Raw genomic sequence first — 26348 nt, 5'->3', positions numbered from 1 at the left:
CAGAGGGATTTGAATGCCAGCAGTGTTTGTTTTTCTAAATATTGGCAATAAATAGTCCTCAAATGCATCTATCTGCGGAGCTCTTTCATTTTCTTTAAAGTATATAGTTTATTGAGATGTTAGCAATGTCTTCATAAACCAAAAAACCACCACATTTCATTATCTATGAAATCTCCACAAAAATGTTCTTTCTTTTGAAAGTGCTTACTATGGAGACTTTTTAAAAAAGTCAATGAATTTGCTTATAAATTGAACATTACATTCAAGCATATACATGAAAAAATCTTTTCAATATTCATAATGTTTTGAAATACTGTGAAATAAAATGATTTCCAATAAACTGAAAACCATATTTGAATTATTAACTCTTTTAAGAGGAAATAAACACAAAGGGCAAGAATATGTAACTTTTTATTCTTCATACAAGAGCAATGATGTCAATCACATGACATCATATAAAAATGAACTGATTTGATCTTTTGGTCTTTGTATTTTCAAAAACTCAATTTAATTACTGAGATGAGAAAGTTATCGAGAATTCCAAGAATAACAGAGGTATACCAGAAATATTTTAATAGGAGGTCAAAGGACTTGTGAAGTCCGTCCATACCATGTTTTGCATTAAACCTTACACCTTGCTCCTAGAAAGAACATGCCAGTCCTTTCTCTAGACACACCTACTCTTGTGCCTTTCACACAGCACTGCCACGTATATGCTCACATATTTGTGTTCCCTAGTTGCCTGGCATCTTGTTATCTTCTCATCTCAGTATCTCCCACCTAATGGTTTGGCGCACAGAAGTTGTTCAAAATTGAATAAATAAATGAATCAATATTTGAATATATAAATACTTTTAATAAGTAAATAAGTACCTAATATATATATATATATTAGTATGTATTATGTATATATATATATATATACATACATACAAGAGTGTGACTTCCAAGGAGAGACAGTATACTATTTAATCCATGATAATCGTAATCTACAGATACTGATTCTACTTCAGAATTTATGAGCTCATTAGGATACATTATAATTATTAGTGGGGAAGAATACAATTTGAGAAACTACAATCTTGAAATAATATTTTCTTTATCTGGGATAGCAGGGCCGAAAGCATCTTCTCTTTGTGGGGTGGGGATCAGACAAAATGGGCAAAGTGGTTCCCAGTTGGCCAGTCTCCATGGTCAGTGTGGAAGTGGGTGGCTGCAGGTGCTTGGCTGGTGGTAACTGCGGCATCCCTTAATTTATTTTTCTGCTGTTTCCGTTCTCGTGATATTGGAGGAGGGAGTGCTGTGGAGGGGCTGTCCCTACCTTTGCTTGAGTTGTACCATTTTTTTGTGATTTTTAAACATTTTATTATTTTATATTTTTGATTTATGGTGACTCCACCTCTATTCATCACCGCCACTCCCAGGCCAGACTCAGTGGCAAATCCTGCTCTTGGTTCCTAGGAAAGGGCCAGGCCAGCCTGAGCCCTCCTGCCCCCTGTAACAGCCTGGACAGGTTGAAGGGGCCAGAAGGGCACACTTGGCTCCTGAAGAGGGAGGGGTGGTGATGACTCCCCCTAGCCCCTTCCTCCTCCATTTGTTCACTTCTATACTTGGTTTTCCTCTGGTACCACCATGTAGTAAAAAGAATGTTTAGAATCTGAAAATTAATAATTAATAATAACAATAATAATAATAATTCACCTCTCTGTTGCCTGTTTTCCCATATGGTAAAGAAGACTACTAATCTCTACCTCGTAAGATTACTGGGGAAGATTAAATGAGTCCATGCATGTAAGACTTTTAATAAGGGTTCACTATTATTACTATTATTAATACATAGAAATTATCTAAAGAGGGCGCCTGGGTGGCTCAGTTGGTTAAGCGACTGCCTTCGGCTCGGGTCATGATCCTGGAGTCCCGGGATCGAGTCCCACATCGGGCTCCCTGCTCGGCGGGGAGTCTGCTTCTCCCTCTGACCCTCTTCCCTCTCATGTGCTCTCTCTCTCTCATTCTCTCTCTCTCAAATAAATAAATAAAATCTTTTTTAAAAAAAGAAATTATCTAAGGAAAGCATTTAACAAAGGAAAAAGCAGGGCATGGATGATTCTGCAAAGGACACAGGGACCAAGGAGCAAGGACCAAGAAGGAACTATCCAAGTCCCTTGTGGAGGCCTGAGAGAGAATAGCTTTCTAGGACCCCAAACAAAGTGGTCTCAAGGAGGAGGGAGAAGTCAGAGCATAAAGCCCTATGGAGACAGTCCAGTGAGTAATGCCTGAGATGAGTGCATTAGGTTTGGCCTTTAGGAGATCACCAGTGGGATAAGGTGGACACATTTTATGAAAATGGGGCTGGTGAAGGTTGAATTGACTGCTAAACCATCCACCAAGCGAGGATTCCCTAAATTGGAAAGTGTTGCCTAAGTATTTTAATGAGAACTTAGACTATTAACTTAGCATGAGGGCAATTATTTTGAATAATTGGAAGTAGCCAAGAGGATATGCAGGAAGTCAAAGCAAAGGCGACTGAGTCAGGATTCTAGAATCTAGTCCTGCAGATACCCCCAAGCTCGGTCACCTCAGAGAAGCCTCTTATTTGAAGGCCTTGGTGCTCTCATCTGTGAAGAGGAAGGATGTGAAATAGGTGATCTTCAATGTCACTTTCAGTTCTAAAATGTCCACATGTTTAAACCATTCCTCTTATCTTATCTGTCCAGGCTGTTACAGGGGGCAGGAGGGCTCAGGCTGACCTGGCCCTTTCCTAGGGCCCAAGAGCAGGATTTGCCACTGAGTCTGGCCTGGGAGTGGCAGTGATGAATAGGGGTGGAGTCACCATAAATCAAAAATATAAAATAATAAAATTTTTAAAAATCACAAAAAAATGGTACAACTCAAGCAAAGGTAGGGACAGCCCCTCCACAGCACTCCCTCCTCCAATATCACAAGACTAGAAACAGCAGAAAAATAAATTAAGGGATGCAACCAAGCACCTGCAGCCACCCACTTCCACACTGACCATGGAGACTAGTCAGCTGGGAACCACTTTGCCCATTTTGTCTGATCCGCACCCCACAAAGAGCAGATGTTTCTGGCCCTGCTACCCTGTCCAACCTCCTGCTATAGCCAAAGAGGCCAGGGCAGTGTCTCGTAAGAGGAGGGGTGACAGTGTCAGGAAGAAAAGGCAAAGCCCAGAGGTGAGACTGTGAGAGGGAGGTTAGTCACTGCTATGCAGCTAGGTGGTGCCCAGATTAATGACAGTGAAGGGGAAATAGTAGGAAGAAGGAAGTTAGCACATGTTGGAGCCACAGTAAGAATTCCACCAGTTTGGCTTCTGCTCTCAACTCTTACTTGCTTGTTGCAGTCAAGCCTTGATATACACCCTCTACCCAGTTGTGTATTGGCAACACATATGTGTTTCTTTGGTTCAGATGTCTTTCTTGAGCTTTAGACTGGCACATCCAACTGCCGAGTGACACTTTTCTACTGATTATTCTCCCTGTTCCAAAGAAATCTCGGAGTCAGTCTGCCTACACTTCAACTCCTACCATTTTTCTCCCCAATGCTGCTTGTTTCCTCTCCTTGTATTCCCTAACTCTGCTAATGATACCTCTAATCTTGTACCCATAACGAAACCCATCAGATTCATCTTCTACTTATCCTTCTCCTCCCTTAACTTACCATGATTCTAACTCCATTGCTTACCCAAGCATCCATCCTGTCCCATCTGAATGAGGGGAACAACCTCATCGGTTCATTCAGCATTGACCTGACACATGCTAGGCTCTGTTCTAGGGAAAATCAATGGTGCATGAGAGCAGCGCTCTCTGCCTCATGGAGCTTTCAGGCAAACAATTAAACATACCATTACTTGAGCACAACTATGATAAGATCTGCAATAGTTTTTTTTTTTTAAAGATTTTATTTATTTATTTGACAGAGAGAGACATAGCGGGAGAGGGAACACAAGCAGGGGGAGTGGGCAGAGGGAGAAGCGGGCTTCCCGCCGAGCAGGGAGCCCGATGCGGGGCTCGATCCCAGCACCCTGGGATCATGACCTGAGCCAAAGGCAGACGCTTAACGACTGAGCCACCCAGGCGCCCCAAGGTCTGCAATAGTTAATACAGAATGTTATTTCAATCTAAACTTTGAAGAATGGAAACAGGCTTCCTGGAGGAAGCGACGCTTAATTGTGACTGACTGTGTGAAGGGCAGCAAGCGCTCTAGGCAGAGTGAACAGTATGTGCAAAGGCCTGGAAGCAGAGAAGAGGTTGGGGCCTGAGACCAGTGGAGCTGGAGGGAACAATTTTAGGGAAGAGTGTGGAGTGATGGGCTGGTAGACTGGCTAACATTAGTGCCTACAGGGCCTCGCAGGCAGCTACGGAAGGGTTAAACAAAAGATCGATGTAATTCAATTTTTAATTTTAAGAAGATCGGTTTGCTCTCTATGGGTAACAGGGATGGGAGAGCAGTAAGTAGGGCAAGACAGTGGAAGGGGTTAATGTAGTGCTTCAGCGCTGAAATGACGGTGGCTTTAGGTCAGATGTTTAGACTAAAAATGAAGAAAAAGTGGGCACAAGATAAATTTAGAAAGTAGTAGACTAACTGATGTGGGGAACGAAGGACTGAGGGGTTAAGGATGATGCCTGCTTTCCCAGCTGAAGAACTAGGTATAAAGTGGAGCTATTTATTCTCTCGTATCTTCTACCTCTAATCCCATTTTCATGCCATATTAACAAAGTAATCTCCCAAATGAAGTTTAATCCCATAACTTGCTGCTTAAAACCTTTCCATGGTTCTCCAGGGCTGACAGGATAAAGGTAAGTATGCTCCCTGTGATAAATAAAGGCCCTTCTAGCAAGCTCCAAGCTAGCATTCCAGCTATGGCTCATGTCTATTCTCCCATGCATCAGCCACCCAGAATTAATTGTCATCCTCCAAATATTCCACACCAGGTCACATTCTCCTGTGTTTCTGTAAATGTCAGCCAAAACTACTTTAGAACATAAGAAGGAGGAAAAGCATAAAAAAATGTTAAAAACTCACAAAGGACATCATGCGTAGTTTATTACATAATCGAATTCCATGTAAAACAACTAGTCCCTTTTTAATAAAGACACACCAGTAATTTCTTAGTACCATTGCACCTAATTATTCTTTTTTTTTTGTCGTTCCATCTACACATCCAACTTCTATTCAAAACCTGCCTCATTAACTCTTCATTTTTAATCCTTCACTTTCACTTCACTTTTATTTTTTTTTTTTTTCTGTTTTTCAATGTTTTTAAACTTAGCTCCACTGATGAGGGAGCTAGAGCATTCAATTTTTGTTTCTGATTTAATCTTGACACAAAGCAATGAAGAAGCAATTTGCAACCTAGACTTCCTCATTCCCCTGTTGTGGGTTCAGAAAGCTTTTCACACCTATTGTTACTCTGCCAAAAGTTAGCCCCCTTCCCTGCGCCCTTCCCCCACCATCGGCTGTGTGGTCAGAAACTCGGGTAATTGCAAGCGTTAACCACTAGATGGCACGAGTGGGCCAATAGGGCGAAATGTTTACCGGGCTCACCCTGAAACTGATGAGGTTCAAAATTAAGGTGGGCAGAAGTAGGAACTGTCAGCTGGGGAATATGGGTTAGCGCTTTTTTTTTTTTTTTTTTTAAGGTACAGTACTTGGAGGAAAAAAACATTTCTTCTTTTCCAGTAAGTACGACGTTTAGTGATAAAACTAGCCTCAGTTACAAGGCCTTTCAATCTGGCCTCTTACCTCAGCTCCCACCCTCTCCACATTCTGCCCCCCACCCCCTCTGCTACACTGACCCCTTTGATGCTTCTCCAATCCTCCAGGACGGCTTTTACCTCAGAGCTTGTGCACTTGCTCTTTCTTTCCAGGATATCCCTCCGTCTCCCGCCCAAATGTCTGCATGGTTTGTGTCTTCACTGCCTTTCATCTTTGCTGAAATCTTACCTTTTCAGGGACTTCCTGACTTCTCTCAAACACTCCCACACTTTCCTCTGTTTTATTCTTCTTCAAAATGCTTGTTAACCTTCTAACTTCTGCATCTTTTTTTTTTTTTAAAGATTTTATTTATTTATTTGACAGAGAGAGCGCAAGCAGGCAGAGCAGCAGACAGAGGGCGAGGGTAACTTCTGCATCTTTTTTCCTAGCTTTCTTACTTTGCAGTATTATTATTGTTTATTTATTGCCTTCTCCCTCTAGAATGTGAGCACCATGAAGACAATAATTTTTCTGTTTTGTTTCACTCCTAGAGCACATAAGTACTTAGAAGTCTAGCAAATGGTAGGTGAATGCCTATATGAACACACTCATATAGTTTAAGCCAAAAATTACCAAATACTTTCAAAAGATCTATTTTTGGTACACCTAGGTGGCTCAATCAGTTAAGCATCCCCCTTTGGCTCAGGTCATGATCTTGAGGTCCTGGGACCCAGTCCTGGGATCCAGCCCCAAATCTTGAGGTCCTGGGATCCTGAGCAGGGAGCCTGCTTCTCCCTCCCCGCTCTGCTCCTACCCCCTGCTTGTGCTCACTCTCTCTCTCTCTCTCAAATAAATCTTTTAAAAAAAAAAAAAAAAAAGATCTATTTTTCCATTACCTCACTACTTAAGATGACAGAAAATGAGATGATTCTGCAAAGCACTGAGGACAGTGTGTATGACTGTGTGCATATCTGTGTGTAAGTAGACCAGCTGTAGGTTAAGAATGTTCACTTAGGAAAAGAGAGGGAGGTTAACTACTATAGTTTTCTTAAAAATTAACAAAAATGGGTTTCCAGGGTACCAGATATTGACAAAAGTTGACTTTTGTAGGGCTGTGTCTGACTTGGTAAGAGTCTATGGAACCCTGTTGAGAATTCTCCAGTGTGATCTCTATATACCCAACCACAGTACTCAATTATTAATTTCCATTTCCCTAATGACAACGTATGGCCTACCTCAACCAGACCAAAAAACAAAACAAATAAACATTAGCACAGTAATTTTTTAAACTTAAAAAAGCCAACAAACTTTGTTTTTCTCCACCATCAATTCATAAAGCCTTGGATTCATTGTGCTTCTTGCAGATGGAAACAGTGCACAAATAATAAGAAAGGAAGATGATAGGGGAATCATAGATTCAAATTTGCAAATTTGCAGGGTTTTCAGCGTTTTAGTAGTAATGTCAAATCCCATCTGCTTAAAATATTTCAACAAAGGTCATATGGCATTCATTGAAGATTGTATCTTTAAAAAGTTTAGTTCAGAAAATATATGTATTTATGCTCATACCAACAGCAAAACTGCCTAGATATTAAAATAAAAATTTATTTTCTTCCATCTTAGGTTTATGAAGCCCCCAGTAGTAGGAAACTTTCTGGGCTCTCCTCAGTGCCCCTTATGGAATTCATTCATTCTACAGATACTGAGCACCCATAATGTCCCAATTACCTTGTAAAATGCTGCACCTAAAGAAAATGAACAAAAATAGTCAGGGTCTCTCAACTTGCAAGATGGTGAGGGAGACACTAAGAGGAGAAATTTTAATACAGTGGATGCCCACTATGATCTGAGAAGTCCTGGATGCTCTAGGAGTACTCTGGGGGAGAGTATATCACTAGGAGATTTCCAGAAAGGATGTCCAAGGATAACAGGAGTTGGCCAGTGAGGAAGAGAAAAGTGTGCCTTGGGAACCACATGTAGGAAGACCCAGGCAGCAAGGAGAACCTGGTATATCAAAGAAATTGGGAACATTACAGAATGGGTAGAGGTGGTACAAAGAACATTTCAGAATGGCTCAAGGTGGTACAAAGAACCTGGTATATCCAAGAAATTGGGAACATTTCAGAATGGCTAGAGTACAAAGTTGGGGATGAGTAGAGGTGGGTAATTACCGGAGGGGGAGGGGTCACATATGATAAGATAAAGTACGAGTTTGAATTTAAGGGCAAGGAAAATTTGTTATAATGTGTTGAATGCTATACATGTAGTTTGGGGAATGGATTGAAGAAAAGTGAGACTGAAGGCACGGCCTGTGACAACCTAAATGGGGTGAGTAGGGAAGGGGCGTGGCATCACGGGAAGTGGAAACAGGAAGGGAAGCCAGTGGATTCAAAAATCTATCCAGGACAGAGAATGGGCTCAGCTCCAGGGCTGGATGTAGGAGGTGAGGAAGGGAGAGAAATAAAAGATGAAAGCCAGGTGTCCAGGAAGAGTGCTGTGCTACAGCCTCAGTTAGAGCACAGGAGGAAGGTACCAGTTGGGAGGGTAGACGCTGAAAATAGTTTTGAGTTTGAGGTAGTTGAGCACCTCTTAGTATATCAGAAAGGCAGTTGGTGTATGGAACTAAAGCTCAAGACAAAAACACAAGCTAAAGGGAGAGATTTGTGTTAATTTTTTTTTTCCTGTTCAATGCTACCTATGTATATTTTGTAAATCAGAAAATATACAATTAGCTCACATCACTCTCTATGCTCAAAATAAAAACGTATTATTGTAGGGCAATATGAAGGACTCTTGTTTTTTGTGCCTTAGCAAAATGGAACAGCAACTCTGTTCATCAGCTGAAAGATCCCACTGTTTGCTATCACTAGTGCAAAGATATAAAAACCCATTTATAAGATACAACTGTACTTGAAGTCACAAGTATGTAGTTAGCATGCTGTCTTAAAACAAGGTAGCAATTACCTAGTGATTAGCTGTTAATCTGTCTATTCAAACTGATTTTCTGTCTCTTAAAAATAGCAAAAATTATACAGGGCTTAAGTCAATTTGATGTGGAAAATTAGTTTTCACCCCTATGCTAGAATTTCAGTATTAAAGAGAAATTGATTCTACACTGTAGAGTTGGCATGCAGGAAAAGAAAAGAAGGAAGGAAGGAAAGAGAGAGAGAGAGAGGAAGAAAAAGAAAGAAAGAAAGAAAGAAAGAAAGAAAGAAAGAAAGAAAGAAAGGAAGGAAGAAAGAAAGAAAGAAACAAAGAAACAAAGAAAGAAACAAAGAAACAAAGAAAGAAACAAAGAAAGAACGGAGGGCAGGAGGAAAGAAAGGAAGGAAGAAGGAAAGGAAAGGAAAGGAAAAAAAAAACATACACTATGCATGACCCCAATTTCAAATTTCACTTGCTGGCAGTTCATTAATTCTTATGTTTTGGGAATTCCCTCTGCTGGGGGATGCAGAGGTGAATGAGAGATCTGGTCTCTGTGCTCACACAGCTTACAGCTTTAACTTTCAGCAGGGGAACACACTCATGTGCAGAATTCACGGTGCTGCTAAGGTCTCAGGGGGAAAAGAAGGGTGTTTATCAAATGTGTTTTGTAATAGCATTCCTCCCATAGAAATGGTTTTTATCGGTGTCAAGTTGAAAGAACATATAATTATAACAGCAACATGTACATATCATCTTGCCAGCTACCCTGAGGCCTTCGGAATCTCTATATGTGTATACCTGGGACCAATCCTAGCCTGACAGGTGGCTATGAGAGCCTCGAGGAGCTCTGGCCTGTAAGTATATGCAGGGCTGAGATTTGGGCAAATTGAGTAACTTGCTATGAAAATACATATTTTTCTTACCTCCAACCTCTCAATGATTTATTTCTAAGGAAGGAAGGCTCATGCCACCAATTGTAACCACAAAATAAAAATAGTATGTGTTCTAAGAAAGTCTATTCAAAATCTACTTAGGCACTCTTTCAAGTGCATTACATTTTTTAATTCATCTAATTCTCATATTAAGAATGAAGTAGATACAATTATTACTCTCTTTTTAAACATGAGGAAACCAAGGCATTAGAAAAATCACTCCTTGAGGAGGTGGTCGGTAGACGTACGTCAATCAAATAAGCCTCTCCGTTCATTTTCTGAGAATCTTACACTATCACTAAGCATTTGTTGTAGCGGTAAACAAGGTATTTATATATTTTGCAAAAATCTGTCTCTAAGTCTCAGAGATAGCAAACCACAAACTTTAAATTCATTAGCAGACTATGTGTGTTGCATTGCCTGTTTGAGGAGTGGATGGTGTTTCTACATACACACGCTGGAAAAAATCTGATTAACTTAGTTTTAATCCTGTATTTCAACTTAGCAGACAAGGTCACTCTAGTTCCAACCTGTTAACAAGATTAATAATAATAATAATAATAAAAGATAGCTAACTTTAATTGTGAGGAATAGTTCTAAGTAACTATTTATTAACTTTAAGTGAGACAAGTTTTGTACTGGGGTATGCTGCTAGAGAATTGTGTTTATTTGCATTTTTTATATTATCTTAGGAACTGGTGAGGATAACTGTGCTTCATCACCTTTTCCAGGTCAAGGCACATGTAGAAAATGATAACATTTGGAGGCACACTAGGGTAACGGGCAAGACTACTCTAGGCTGGAGGCTGACGGCCACATCCTCCTGTCTTGCCAGCTACCCTGAGGCCTTCAGAATCTCTATATGTGTATACCTGGGACCAATCCTAGCCTGACAGGTGGCTATGAGACAGCCTCGAGGAGCTCTGGCCTGTAAGTATATGCAGGGCTGAGATTTGGGCAAATTGAGTAACTTGCTATGAAAATACATATTTTTCTTACCTCCAACATCTCAATGATTTATTTCTAAGGAAGGAAGGCTCATGCCACCAATTGTAACTACAAAATAAAAATAGTATGTGTTCTAAGAAAGTCTATTCAAAATCTACTTAGACAAACTAACAGCATTTTGAAAGAATAAAATGATTATGAAAGGTAAGGTATTACTATCATAGTCATTTCAAAATTTTTATTCACATGCTTTTACACAAATTACTGTATTTTGTATCGTATATTGTACTTTATACAAATGGTCCAGGTACAATGTTTATGATATGGAATAAAAACATTCAAAAGGTCATGTGTCTAATGGTGTACATTCAACTAAGAGGGGATTTGGGAGTCTGAAAATAGATAACTCATCTGTAACGAGGTGGAATTCTAGCTAAGAGATATAATAACATATAATAATAAAGTTAGATGGCAATACATAAGAAGGGAAGCACAAAGCAAGTCTATAGGGGTTCAAAGAAGAAAGCACTCATGCAATTGTGGGAGAAATAAGAATGATTAAAGGAGGAGACGGTTTTTAATGGGTTGAGCTCCCAAAATGCTCCCATGTCAGCAGGTGAAGGTGGAGACAGGACAGGGACTCTCTGGGAGCCCAGGTGAGTACCTGCAAGCAGCAGAGTAAGGACAGAATATGTGCTTCCATACCCAGGAACCAGGGATGGGATCCGTTATGTTATGTGTCTATTTTCTCTATAAACGAGTAGAGGGTGATGACCCTCGAAAGTTAATCAACTGATAGATGGGGGCACTAGAATCCCAAGGGCTCCAGTACGCACCGAATTGGGCAAGTAATGAGGAGCCGTAGCATTTTTTTTTTTTCTTTTGAAGCAAGTGAATCCGTGACTAAGGTCAAGGAAAGGGGAGAATAATCAGATAAACTTATGTGGAAGAGATTAGAAAAGGTGGTTGTTGCAGTAATTTGGGTAATGGACAAAGATGACCCGGGCTGGAATTATTTAATAACTGTAATTACCTGTGGCATTTTATAATTTCATACTTGAAATGATCCCCCGAGGCACATCTTATTATCCCCACTTTACATAGGAGGACACTGAGGCCCAAAGCCAAACTTTGACTCCACATCCCAGGCTCTTAAGGTTACACTGGCCCTCCCCACTAGCAGGTGCTGTCCAGGGGAAGAGAAAGCATGGCCGCTGGAGAAAGACTTGACGGAAGTGGAATCCGTCACTAGGAAAGGTAAGAATCAGAGATTACTTCAGATGACCAGATAGATTTGGTGATCAGACAGAAAAGCTCTTCTGCTGACCCTGAGGATGACTGGCTACCCCAGCTGGAATGCTCTATTGGGTGTTTGCAAGAGATGAGACATAAAAATGCAGATTTGTGGGTGCTGCTCACAGGTGATAGTTCCAGAGAGACAGGGAGAGAGAGACTACCAGGGGCAAGATCTTAGGGTCACTCACAAGTCAGGACATACAAGGACGAATACTAAGGTTTAGGGTTTTGGTAAACTTTAAACCCAAAGAGCAGTTTTACTAATTGCATTAATTTTAATTGTATTAATTTAGAAATAATTAAGTGGTTCCTAAAATATGTTTATTTTTACCATAAAAACAATGTCAGATGAGATGAAGAAATAAAAAATGGTAAAAAATGCTGCTTCGACTTTCTGTTTCAATTTCAGAATGATCAGCATGTTGCCAAATATTTCTAAATTGGACCAGGTAGGGTAATATAAGATTACAATAAATTGCTTGTTTGGTTTCTGCCGTGACAGAAGCTGTGCGAGTTTTCCCAAAGTCTCATCTGATGAGCAACCTGATAAGACAAACTGTGACAATAATTATCTCCATAGAAACAGGTTTGAATAATGGACGTATAGTACTATCTGGTATACACATTAGTTATTTTAGACCCCCAGTGGTTCTTCCTTAATTCTGCCTATAAAATTTAGCTGATTTGTTGCAGAACTGTGCACTGGAATAGGTAATAAAACCCATGCTTTTCCAGGAGGATCAGATACTTTCTTAGATGTTTTTTAAGCAATAGGTAATCTCTCTTGCCTATGGGGTATCTTCAAGTTCTAGTTTATTTCCCTACTTTTTAGAATGTATCTGAGGTGACTTGGCAAGAACAAAGAGAACATTGAGATGAAAGACGTCAATATCTAGTGCCACCTACTGTCAACACTGAACTCAGAGATTGGTTTTAGGTCAGTGACTGGTGTGAACACTTGGGTGCAACATTGTTTGCTATGTCCAAAAATCTTCAGTGAAAACATCTGCCTTAACCTTTAGAAACTGAACAGGCAATAATATAATTCCTCAGAGGATAAACACAGGACATTTGCTAGAAAAATAATAAAAATCCTAATGGAGTAGGGGCCTTTTAAAAGCACTATTAGTGATTACCCTTGTGGTTTGGAATGAAAAAGGTGGAGCAGGTGCCAATTTGTATGTGAGTATTTCAATATAGAGTAGTATACTTTAATTTTACACTCACATATTTGGGTTTCTAATAAGGGTTACATTTAACTTTAAAATACAGTGGTCCATGGGCGCCTGGATGGCTCAGGATGGCTCAGTTGGTTAAGCGCCTGCCTTCGGCTCAGGTCATATTCTGGAGTCCCGGGATCGAGTCCCACATTGGGTTCCCTGTTCGGCGGGGAGTCTGCTTCTCCCTCTGACCCTCCCCCCTCTCATGTGCTCTCTCTCTCTCTTTCTTTCTCATTCTCTCTCCCTCAAATAAATAAAATCTTTAATAAAATAAAATAAAATACAGTGGTCCACACAATTTAGAAGGCTGACTTACTAACTGGTTAAACTTGTCTCTATCAGAAACAAATGTAGTGATGGTGATTAATTCAGCACTCCTCCAACTGGGAACTGAAGATGAGCTAAGACCTCATCCTGCTCTCTGACACCTGCCCTCTCCCCTGCCCCCCAAATATTATATACCTGGTTAAGTAGATAGTAGCTAATAACCTTGAAGGGTAAGAGGCAGTGAAAATGCCCTCCTGCTGAGGAAGAGAGTTGTTGGGGATGGGATGGCAGGATTACAGAAGATCTGTGTCCTGCCAGTGCACAGCTTTATAGCAAACGTGTTCCATTGATACCAAACTGTTTCTTCTGCTCTCCATGGAACAGGAACAATAGGGATTGGAGAACTGAAAATCTGAAAATGAGTAAATCATTCCATTTTGTCCACAAGGACTAGTCAATAGCCCTGTTCTTTTTTTAAGTGACAACTATAAAGAGATCTTATTTGGGATGAAGAACGAGTTGGCTACGGAGACTTGAATTGGATTGCCTGTACTAATTGATTACAGGAACAATCCCTCAATATTTATAAAGTGGAATAAACAAAATAAAATTCTGCAACCTTGTTCAGGATAGATCACAATTTTGACCAGTGTAGCTGAGGTGGAGAACTGCTTTCCATTTTTTTGTTAATTTTATCACCTAGTATGTATGTATTTATTTACTCACTTATCTTTACTATAGCCCAGTGTAACCCAAAGGGTAATTTGCAAAGGGTAATCTACAGTATCATCAACATCACCTGAGGGTTTGTTAGATATGCAAATTCGAAGGCCCATACTGGACCTACTGAATCAGAAGCTCTGGGGGTTTGGCTTAGGAATCTGTGTTTTAACAAACTCTCTGGGTAATTCTTAGGTCTGCTAAAATTTGAAAGCACATGTCTGGACAATGAATAGAGGCGCCCAAAGAAGACAGGAGCTCAGAATAAGCAAGCTTTGTGATTCTTCCTACCAAAGCTAAATTAAAAGAATATCACTCAGACCCAAATTAAATCTCTCTTGGTCTCCAAAGAAAACATAATCCCATTGGACAGCAACCTTACAAAGATAAGGAATAGTCACTCCCAGAATGGCATTTCTCCTACATGGGGAGGGGGCTTATAGTCACCATATTACAGGACACAAATTTGAATATGAATGCAGTACAATGTTCAAGACAAGTTTGGGATTACAAACATTATTGCTGACTGCCTTTGGTGTGAATACTTATGAGTTAAATATCACAATCATTGCTACGTCTCTGGTCTAAGTTGCTATTACTGTGTACATTTATGATATGGCTCTCTTATTTCCCAAGTTTCTCTCAGCACACTCAACATGTAGCCTTCACTCACCGTTTGCAAATAAAGCAAATGTAACTCCAAAAGTACATTTTAAGTATAAATGAGGTTTAACATCTACCCATGAATGGCACAACCCAACTAGCCATTATTCTTAATGACTAAAGAATAACAGATCCAAGAATTGGAGCTCCAGCAATAGCCAGCCCCTCCCCTGGGAACAGAGCAAGGAGTTCCCGGGAAGCCTGCAAGTTTACGTAGACCAATTCATCAGTAACATCTGCCTTCTGAAGGATATTAACCAGGGAAATATTGGGAAAAAAACACAAACCCTAAAAATAGTATGTTTTCGCACTGTAGCAATACAAAATCAGAGAAGCTATTACCTTTCTACTATTTTAACCCTCAAAGTCTGGGGATGCACAATGAGATGGAGATCAATGAAATCGTTATTTAGTGAATTTGACCAATTTAAAAATTAGGCAACTTAATTGTCTCCCCTGTAGCTACTCTATTCCTCAACTAACGGTTTTTAAAATATACATATATAATTTTTTCATCTCTCTGATTCCCTTTTCTTACGAAGACAAAAATAATATCATATTTTTGGTAATGATATTCTTTTTCATATGTTTACTTTATCTATTTACCAGTAAAAGAATCTTATTCTCTTTGGGAAAATATTTTTCATTTTCTATTTTTAGTAGACATCGTAACAGCTTTTGATTAAATCCAGATGATTAATCATTATTTTCATTAATTATCCAGACAAAGATGTGCGTATATTATACTTCTCCTTCCTGACAAGAGAGGATCTCTTGGCAAACTTGATTAATTTGTTTTGCATCCAAATTAAGTGAAGCATAAAAATAAATACTAGTAGTTTCCAGCAATCTGAAGAAAAGTTAAGAATAAACAGTATGAAAAATAATACTAGGAAAAAAACACATTGTTTTAAAAGAAATATTTGTTGAGGTTTTGTCAGTGACAAAAATAGAAAAATGCCTTAGTAACTATTGAGAAAATTTGAAAGTTTTCTCAACTTATATTGTCAATATATAAATTTGGAGCAATATAATGGTGGAAGTTAGGATTGCTTCTTATTTTGAATTCACATGGCCTCAAGAATTAACAAAACTAATTTTAGATATTTTTTAAACTGTAAAAAAACCTTACTGACATGTCATTACTCTCAGAGTCCAGTATGCTGGACACAAAAATAATACATATTGACCACAGAGAAGCAATTGTGCAGAGGTTGGAATGCCAATATATAAATCAAATCCACTATGGAAAACTGTGTTATTTATAAATCCTGCTCTCTTGACAAAATAAGGTGGGAATGAGATACTTGCACACAGGAAAGATAAAGGATAAATAGAAAGGAAATCTTTATCTTGGTGAAAACACTCTGTCCAGAGGCAGAGGCATTTTTGAAATTAATTGTCATATATAATTTTTGATGGATAATGCTGATTTGTATAAAGGTACCAGTTTAGGATATTTTCAAAAGCTTGGTAATATATTAATTCATTTTATCCTTGTATAAGCACTAGTTTGTGAATTATTTAGCTGATTCAATAATTCATTTTAATTAGAAAACATTATTTATATACTTGGTGATTTCAGGAGATTTCAAATCATATTATTGAAGAGAGTAAAAGGAAAATGTTAATACCAAATATATATATATATATATATACCACAAAAAATACCACCAATATATAATATCACATATGTATAAAATATAAAAAATTATAGGTTTATGTGATAATTTTTCAAACTGCCTTAAATCATGAAAGCCATCTAACAAACCTAGCATATAAGGTATAATATCCTTTGAGTAAATAGATATGTAAAATGTTTTCCAAACAGCAGGTGGCAATCTTTGTAAATTTGATTGCAGCAACACCATTTTAACTCTATATATGCAGATGAAAGACAGTTTTAAAAGACCAGTTATGAACCTTGGTATGCTCACAGTAGTTTACATAACTTGAAATATTAGAAGGGTCTTATTTAACCATGACTACTGTCCTAATGAAACTTCTTCCTGGTCATATACATGTTTTTGTTTAAACACTTCTTACTTCTTCTGCACCACAGGCGGAATTTCACAGTACTTCTCTTGTATAGGTCTCCTCAACAAAAATCCTACTTGCTGGTTCCTTCTTATTGTTCTGAATTATGTGGCCTTAAGAATTAACAAAGCTAATTTTAATCTTTTCTAAGGTCTAAAAACATCCTACTGACATATTGTTACTCTTAGAGTCCAGTTTCTATTGATATTAGTGTTGGACTGTGAGAAGTCTTTAGAATTCTGGCTACGGGGAAATACAAAGTTTTGACTCAGGGTTATCTCTTAGAATGCCTTGTTTTGTTGTTAGTGTTGTTGTTGTTGTTTTCTAAATTGATGTACTCATGTTTGGTAGAGACAGAAATCTACTACTTTCTGAACTGAAAAGGAACCTCAAACAGCTGTTCTCTCCATACCTACTGGAACCAGATAGCCAGAGAGATAAGCTAGCTTGCCCACCAACCATTAGTAGCAGCAAATGGACTCTAATAGGGTCTTCAGATTCTTTAAGTTCAGCACTTTATACCCAGCTGTGAAACTTAGAATTTTCATCCTATCATTTTTCTAGCATGCTTATAGCAACTTTGCCTATGATATCATTCTAAAATCCTAATTTTCATTTATTTATTGAGTCTTCAGTATGTCAATAATATTTTACGGAATGTATGAACAATTTGGAAGGAATCTTTGTTGTAAATGATTTTTTTTTAAATATATGATCAATAATCTGGGCAATTTTTGACCTTTCCTTTTTTTCTATGCTTATATGTAAGATCCTTTACCATAACAACATTTCCATTCTTTCACTACCAATTAAGACCTTATGTTTTCATTTCAAAATGTGTTCCTCATAATAGAAAATGGCCCAAGGGCAAGGGAATGGGGATGTCCAAAGTCCTACACGGAGACAGACTAACAGCAGAATTTAAAAGTTTCTTAATTTCAACATCATCTCTTTATTTTCTCACTTAGCTATCTAACACTTATGTCTTTCTATTTCCACCATAAGTAATAAAAGGCAACTGTTTTTGTATTCTCAGTAAACAAATATTTCATGAACATAGTGAAAAAAAAGTACCCCCAGCCAATTTAAATCTTATCTAGCCATGTTATTGTTCAATGTCGCTTCCTTTGTATTATCACATTTTTCAATGTGATTTTCCAGCAAATACCTTAAAAAAACCCATGGAAGAAATCGTCTACGACACATAAACAGAGGAAACCCCATACATTATGGAAAAAGTAAATTGCTGCTTATCATTAGCAGTCCTCCAATGGAGGAAGTACTGCCCTTCATGATGAGAGTTCTAATCCTTTTTTTTTTTTTTCAGGTAACAACATGTTTCCATTGAGATCACGTCAGTTCGTTCTCACCAGGACATCGCTGCTCACTGCATCTTCTAACTTCTTCGCCGGTGCCTTCACATTGCTGGCCTGTTACTGCTACACCTTGACACGTCCTCATTCGCCTTTCCCAGCCACCATCACAGGACTTGGAACATCCGCTCCAATGACCCCACTGATTCCACTGACCGTTGGCTGAAAGAAATGTGTCATGGTCAATGGCAGTAGCCCTACTGCAACTGTTTTAAGAAGTTCAAAATCTGAGGACCATTACTGTTTGCTCAATTTTTATTAATCTACCACTATGAATAAACCCTATTCAAACATTTAACTTGCTAGTCAAATATAGAACACTGTGATTAACCTAAGTTTATGTAAGTTTGTCAGAATCTTCAAATAGACACTGAAACTTACTTGTAAAAAGTACAAGTTCAGTGCTAAACCTTATCAATTTAATCTATATTTGATCTAAGCATCTCCAGAATTTTGTTGCTTTATTAGTGTGACATACAGTAGAATGAGCTCTTGTACAATTGGCTTCATTTATGAGAAATATGTAATTATCTGATTATTCCATGACTGGCATGGTTCTATCACATTGTATAAATGGCAGGCATTCTTTAAATGTAGTCATCAGGCCTCACCTGTGCACTCAGGGTTATAGCACTCCCTGCTTTCCGCCCATGGCCCTCTGCATTCAGAGCCCCCATGAGCCGCTGCAGTGCATTGCCGGCTTCTCTGCTGGGTCCCATTCGAGCATGTCACTGAGCACTGACTCCACGAACTCCACTCTTGCCACTGTCCATCAACTGCCAAAGCAGAAAGAGAGACAGTGTAAGGAGATGTTCCAATAGAGAAGGCTGTACAGAAAGTACCACATAAAACTAACCCTGGAGGTGAGTCCCAACCAAGGGACTCTAAGTGAAGACAATGGAAAGTCATATTGGCATTAAACGTTTTTATTACCCCCAAACTACTATTACCTTATTTTCTCACTTCTATTTCCTTTTATGTATCCAGGATCTTTCTCTCTTTTTTTTTTTAATATTTCATTTATTTATTTGACAGAGAGACACAGCGAGAGAAGGAACACAAGAAGGGGTAGTATGAGAGGGAGAAGAGGATTCCTGCCGAGCAGGGAGCCCCATGCAGGGCTCGACCCCAGGACCCTGAGATCATGACATGAGCTGAAGGCAGATGCTTAATGACTGAGCCACCCAGGTGCCCCTCCAGTATCTCTTTTGAAACACTTATTGCTTCAAAATATTTATTGATTACTCAACAATGCAAGACCTTGGGCTAGGTGAGGAGTACACAGAGCAGTGAACGAAATAAATAACTGATCAATAACTCATAGAGCTCACGTTTTAAAGAAGGAACCCCTATAATGAATTAAGCAACTAATTACATGTTAAATAAATTAATTATATAGTATTGCTTCAAAGGATAATTTCAAGACACTAAGAGCTTGGAGGGCCTGGGCTTCTTTGACAAAGTGAAGTTTCAGACAACCCTTGCAGAATAATGAGGAATAATGTGATAGATGCTATAAGAAATACAGAAATTAAAAGAATATGAATCCCACCCTCAAAAACCTTGTAATTTAGGAGAATTACATCATGCACACAAATAAGTAAATAAAAGGTTAAAAGCAGTAACATTCTAACATGGCACATGAAGGCTTTCAGAGGATGGATCACAACTACTTAGGGTGATTATGTTAGATTAATATGGTGAGATTTGGATAATTTAGACAAAGGAGACAGCATTCACAAAGGCATAATCCCATAGGCCACAAAATGCAAGTATGCAAAGGAAGCGGGCAAAAATATTTACTCAATTTAGAATGCATAAACTAGAGTATAAGTGTTATAAATGCACTCATATATGACTGTCTACTTTTTCCCATATCATTCCATGGTTCTGAGTTTCATTACAGTAAAAGAGAATTCACCATAAATCCAAAGTTCCAACATAAGATAATACTGCTGTGAAAACCTATCCACCCATCTAAAGAAATGAAAAAGCTTGGCAGAATATGTGTAAGTGCTGTCAACCTAATTTCAGGCCTTGTAGGTAGCTATTTAAAAGAAGATTGTTTAATAGGTAACTGGCTGTACTTAATAAACCCTTTGTGAGATTAAAAATCACAAAATGCCAATTTAATCATTCCATTCATGTAATCTTAGCATTTCACTTTATTAAAAGTACCTGCTACAATCTTATTCGCTAGACAAACAAGAAAAGGCTAGTGAATCAATGGAATGCTATAAATTATCCATTTCTTCTCTAGCTTGGCTTTGAAGATGAGTGCATTTTTCATTTCAGAACTTTGCCTTTCAAGATTAATACTTATTGAGCTTGCATTATGAACCCTTACTATCTATCCTAGACATTCTTAGAAGAATTTAAAAAAATAAGATTCATGCCTGCACCTTACCATCTATTGGCAAAAGAATGTACAGGTATTCAAATTTTTGAAAACATTCAGAAAGCAACACATAAACAAAGATGAATTAGGTGATTTCAACCTGATTCAATGCTAAGTGACTAGAATAAAGGAATATGTGATGTCCTTGAGAATTCTGGTTTGAGGTAAACTTGTAGATTTTTTTTTTTAATTTTTTAAATGAATGTAACAGTTACAGACTCACTGGCAAAGAAGAGAGGATAAGTCTTTCCAGCTAAGATGTGGAGTCAGGAATGAGCAAGTCAAATGTGGAAATCAGAGAGAAGATAATTTGGCAGGGTGTTGTATTATCGGTGAGGAATAAGAAAAGACCTTGCTGAAAAGAGATTAGGAAAAATGAGAATATTTGTGAAGTGTTTTGCTCCGTTGGCTTTTCCTGAAAGAAGACTTTTCATCACCATTAGTAAAATAAATAAATAAATAAATAAATAAATAAATAAATAAAACATTTTAAATTCATACATTTGTAGTATTAGTTGTTCAGTCCTTTCTGATAATGTATACATTTTATGATTTGATGAAAGTTCAAGATTGAGTTAACATTAGACATTTCAGGGACCTTTTGAGGTTCATCATTACCATAAACATCAACAAAACAAGTATTTTAGATACATACAGTTTATAAAGTTAGTTACAGAAAAGATATAGCAATGAAACTGAAGACATATCAAGTGGATGTTTTTGGTGTTCTATTTTACACTGAGAACTAGAAGTCCCTTTTATTAAACATTAACTGCACCATTATGAAAGACTCGATTTGACAAAGTAACTGAGGAAAAAGAGGAAAACCCAATATTCCTTCAGAGTGATAAGTCAAAGTTACGGGGAAAATGGAAAATTGAGAAGTTAGAACCAGAGAGATATGTCAATTTAATTTAAAGCATTAGACAACAGAAAGAATGTCTTTTAGTGCCAAATGTGGGATATTGTTTTATTTCATTTTTTTCGGTTTAATATCCTAGAATTAAAAAAAAATCACTAATTGTGTTATTTTTAGGGACATCCGCCCCAAGACCTTTCAGAAATGCTAATATTATTTTACTGAATTGGGAAAAAGTGGAGGATTTTTGAGAAGTGGAAATTAAGAGTTCTGTCTTAGATATTTAAGCATTTCCGAGAATGACATATGCATTATATTTCAGGTATAAATGTTGAGATGTTTAAAAATAAAAACCATTCATCATATGATCTATTTAATATATTTTTTTAAAACCATTTATCTAAGTACTACAAGAAATGAAGGGACTCCTTTTTTGTTTGTTTTTACCTGATGTTTAACTGGGAATCCTTCAACCCTTGCATTCAGGTTTGCTTTCCACTTGGTTGAGGATGGAGACAACAGAGAAAATCAACCCTCTCCCTACCATCCACCCACCCCTGTATATCACAGACTTTCAGCATTGTAAGAGATATACCCCAGAATCATTGCAGATTCCAAAATTTGAAAATACTTCAAAGCTTTCTTTCTAAACCTGTGTTCCTATTGAAAGATCATTAACATCTTGTCATTCAGTCAGAAAAGTCTTACCAATAATTTGGGAAAATGGAAATACTCCAAACCTCTTCTTGGAGTCTTCTAATGAACTCACTGTTGAAGATGTACAAAGAAGCTACATGTGACTGACTCTACTAGACTCTGGGAAAACTGTGGTGATAAAGGCCCACCAAGCTCTGTTCTCATGGAACATGTACTCTGAGGGGGTTTTGGAGACAGATGATAAACAAGTAAATAAATGAATGAACAAGAGAGTTTCAGCCAGAAGTGTGATAAGGACAATGTGAGGAAAAAGAGCAATGTGACAGGGGATGCTCCGCCATGCCTCTCAGAAATAAACACATTAGAGCTGAGTCCTGAGTCACTAACAGGAGCCAGAAATGTGAGGATCTGTGAAAATCTCTACACAAGAGCCAAGTCCCGAGGTCAAGAAAGTTTTGTGTATTCCAGAGAAGAGAAAAGGCTGGGGCTTGTGAGGATCACAAGAAGGGGCGGCGAGTGGCAGGAGATGGGTTCAATAGTGTGCAGAAGACAAATGCACAGGGCCCTGCAGCCTGTGTGACCAAGTAAGATCAGAAGCTATGAGAGGATTTCAAAGTAGGGACGTGATGTGACAGAATTTCTACTTTAGCACTTAATTTTGCAGTTGTGATTAGAATGCATTGTACAGAAACAAGGATCAGTATTGTAAGATGTTAGGGGACTATATGGTAGCCCAGACAGAGGGGATAGTGGCCTAGATTACAGTATATCCGTCGAGATAGAGAGAAGGGGATGAATTTGTGATATTTTCTAGATATAGAGCTGATAGGTTGGTAGTGGGATATAGAAAATCAGAGAATCAAGGATGACTTCTAGATCTCTGGCTTACTAAAACGGTCGACGGTGGACCCTTTTACTGAACTGGGTTAGAGTAGGATTCAAACAGGTCAAGGGGTATATAGCCCTGAAATCAAACTGTCTATTTTGAACATGTTGAATTTATGATGCCATTATCAAAATGCAGGGAGTCCTACATTAAATTAACTTTGTTTGAAACCGTGCCTCCCAAATGTATTTGAAATGTAATCATCCCTCCTTTCTTTTCCATTTTTCCCCCCTTTTTGGAGTGCTGTTTGGTAAATATTGCATTAAAGTACATAATTTTTTCTATAATATGCAGCTAGGCTAAGATTTAACAGGTTCTTATTAGACTTTTTCAATTTCTCTTCATTTCCATCATAAGCATTTGCAGTTGGATTTTTTTTATAGTGTCATTTTTCAATTTAGAAACTCCAAATGCCTATTAATTTATGAACCATCTTACAAAGGTGACTAAGAATAAAGAATAATAAGGTTGTGTTTTGAAGCCAGAAGAATGCTGAGAGATCAGCCTGTCTTACCATTATGCAATGTGTTTCCTTATACCACAATATCACCCTGGGGACAGTTAAAGTTTCCCTTCAGCAATGTGACACATTGCTAGATTTTCTGGACCCAGAATAATTAAAATTGTGAAGGCTAAATTGCTAGATTCCTGGGGTTTACTTTGTTATATGAACTTCCTCCTGCCATATATAGAGAGTTACAATTGTGTTCTCCTGTCTGCCATGTACAGAGGCCAAATTAAATTCTGTGATACATTTTAATGAAAATATCGTGTTTTAGTCAATTTTCACATCTTTACCAATAACTGGTGACAATATAGACTAGGTTGGAGAACAACCACCACAAGATAAAGCCATGAATATTTTGGATAATAAAACTATCATTTTGGCAACTCTTTTGGGTTGGTTATTGCTGATTGATGAAGCTATCTATAGGGAGGAGTTTGGGGAGAATTCTGTCCTATGGTATGAAACTATCTGATTTAGTGATGGCAAATTTGGAAAGCACAGATTTTTATTGAGTTGGGAGTTACTCAGGAACTGGAAAGACCTCTTGACGGTATAACACTGAAATATCAAAAGCCAACCTCTTGCTTTGGGCATATGCTGGAGAGCATAAACCTGGTTCCCATTGGCCATTTTAAAATAACTCACAAAAGGGGAAAAATAAAAATGAAATATCATTTAAAAATTAGAATTAAAAATAGAAGCAAGTTATTAAAGTAAGGCTAAGAAGAATAAAAAATAGTTGGGAAGTAAGTTAAGACAAAGTTTGCATAAAAAATAATAAAAGAAAGCAAGCCAAGATTAATAAAAATACAGTTTTTTAAAAATTCATAAACACTGGGGGTGCCTGGGTGGCTCAGATGGTTAAACGTCTGCCTTCGACTCAGGTCATGATCCCAGGGTCCTGGGATCGAGTCCCACATCGGGCTCCCTGCTCCTTGGGAGCCTGCTTCTCCCTCTGCTTCTCTCTCTCTCCCTCTCTCTCCCTCTTTCTCTCATGAATAAATAAATAAATTCTTTAAAAAAAATTCATAAACACTGGAAGATCACCAGAACAATGGTAAAAATCTGAAATGACACAAAGTGAATACAATTGCTATACGATAGACCAGAAGGTTAAGAAGACAAATTGCAAATTAATTAAAGAACAGGTTAATGAGGTAGCATTTGAGTTTCAAATTATAACATTCTCATGCAGAGACAACCAGAGACTTTTGAACCAAGGTCAGGCAAATGTTTAGCATCTTCCTGCTCACTGTCCTCACTGAAAGGGTTCCCTGCAGAGAGACTGTGGGCACATCACCCTCTCTTACTTGCTGAGGAATCAAACTTTAGGTCCATAGGAGACTGAAGCCCCTTGCTCTAGATAACAGAGATATTTGGGTCCAGCTTTGTTCCTGATGACCTATCCTTGGGTGATTCTTTCATTTTTTCTCAGGTTTTGTAAGAGACTATGAACATACCTGAAAAATACAACCTGGCAGGATCTCTCTATTGAGGTTCTGGATTCACAGGAATGCATTTCTCAAATGCAGGACTAACGAGTGGGACATGGCTTGGCCCCACAGACTGGCATGAGCCCTTATATATGTACTTCTCCCTAGTACAAACTGTGCAGAAGTAATTTGTAGGGGCCAAGGTCAGGCCACCCCCAAATGTGCCACTTTGACATGTCGATTATTTTAAATAAAAGTTACTTAAGAAACAGCCAATGCCAAAAGAATACTATGCCCCTGCCCCTTGTCCCCAGAAAGCAAGAAGCCCATCTCCCAGATGAAAGGTACCCTCTCTGTACTAAGAGGCAAAGGGACATCCTTATCACCAGAGATAGGAACTGTAGAGCCTAGAAGTCTATATAAATAACTCTTGTTACTTTTTTCTAATTTACTACTCTGGCCCAAATTCTGTTCAGAATGCCTTATTAATTGAAGCTCCCCAAATTAAGTTTTCTTTGTTCTGTCATTTCCTCACAGATTTATTGTCTCTGTCTAAAAAGTACAAAAACTGTCTGCCTTGGTCATTTCTTTAGGTCTCAATTTCATTATTGGGCCTCTGTACACACGTAATAAAACTTTGAGTTTTTGATTCTTAAACTAGCTGGGAGTCTTCGAAGCGTAGAAGGGAAATTTAAAGTCCTCCTCTACAAATTTGAGTCTATGATTAAGGCTGTCTGTAAGAAACAGAGCTCAAAAACTATAGCCTGAATTTATTTTACCTATTTCTTCTAAATCCTTTACTTTTATTATTTTTTAAAGATTTTTATTTATTTATTTGTCAGAGAGAGAGAGAGAGAGAGAGAGCACAAGCAGGGGGAGCAGCAGGCAGAGGGAGAAGCAGGCTCCTTGATGAGAATGGAGCCCGATGCGGGACTTGATCCCAGGACCCTGGGATCATGACCTGAGCCGAAGGAAGATGCTTAACCAGCTGACCCACCCAGGTGTCCCAGCCAAATCTTTTACTTTTAAAGTAATATTATAAAAATCATGATAAGTATCCTCCACTTTGTTGTTTTTTACTTTTCAAGATTCTTTCACCTAATTTTAATCACGTAACAATTCTCTGAGATAGCAGGGTAATGGATGCTGGCTCCATTTTACAAATGAGAAAATTGAGGCACAGAGAAGATGAATAGGTTGTTTAAGTAAATATTGATAATTAAAGATTGGGACTGAACATTAATTTGTGTCTTCTGATTTCCAGACCACTGTGTTTGCCACTGAATCATTAAATTAAATTCATTTATATTTATTGCAGCCTATAAATGAAAACTAATTTGTCAATAATTCTTTCATTTCTTTTAGTCTTCAATCTGTCACTCAATTACTACTTATCCCTATGCTCTATATTATTTGTACTTTACTACACAAATTGTATCAGAATAAGAACTGTCAAAACTGAAACAAAGAGGCCCAAACTTGAATCATTGGTTCCTTCCATCTTTCAACTAGCA

At 38.1% G+C, this 26348-nt stretch overlaps 1 protein-coding gene across 4 annotated transcripts in view; it reads right to left on the bottom strand.

Annotated features, from left to right (window-relative positions):
* The window catches only part of ADGRB3 (adhesion G protein-coupled receptor B3), a 722049-nt gene that overhangs the window by 397161 nt on the left and 298540 nt on the right, over nucleotides 1-26348 (bottom strand). For all 4 annotated transcript variants that reach the window (XM_073905165.1, XM_073905166.1, XM_073905164.1 and 1 more), the window contains 2 exons: nucleotides 18705-18869; nucleotides 18091-18255 (listed from right to left, as the gene is read on the bottom strand). In XM_073905165.1, coding sequence (XP_073761266.1) covers nucleotides 18091-18255; nucleotides 18705-18869 — 330 coding nt within the window. The remainder of the gene's footprint in view (nucleotides 1-18090; nucleotides 18256-18704; nucleotides 18870-26348) is intronic.

The sequence above is a fragment of the Callorhinus ursinus genome, unplaced genomic scaffold (assembly GCF_003265705.2).
Source record: "Callorhinus ursinus isolate GAN/ISIS: 27379988/994484 unplaced genomic scaffold, GSC_fseal_2.0 scaffold22, whole genome shotgun sequence".
NCBI classification, from domain to species: domain Eukaryota; kingdom Metazoa; phylum Chordata; class Mammalia; order Carnivora; family Otariidae; genus Callorhinus; species Callorhinus ursinus.
This window is presented reverse-complemented; position numbering and strand designations above follow the sequence as displayed.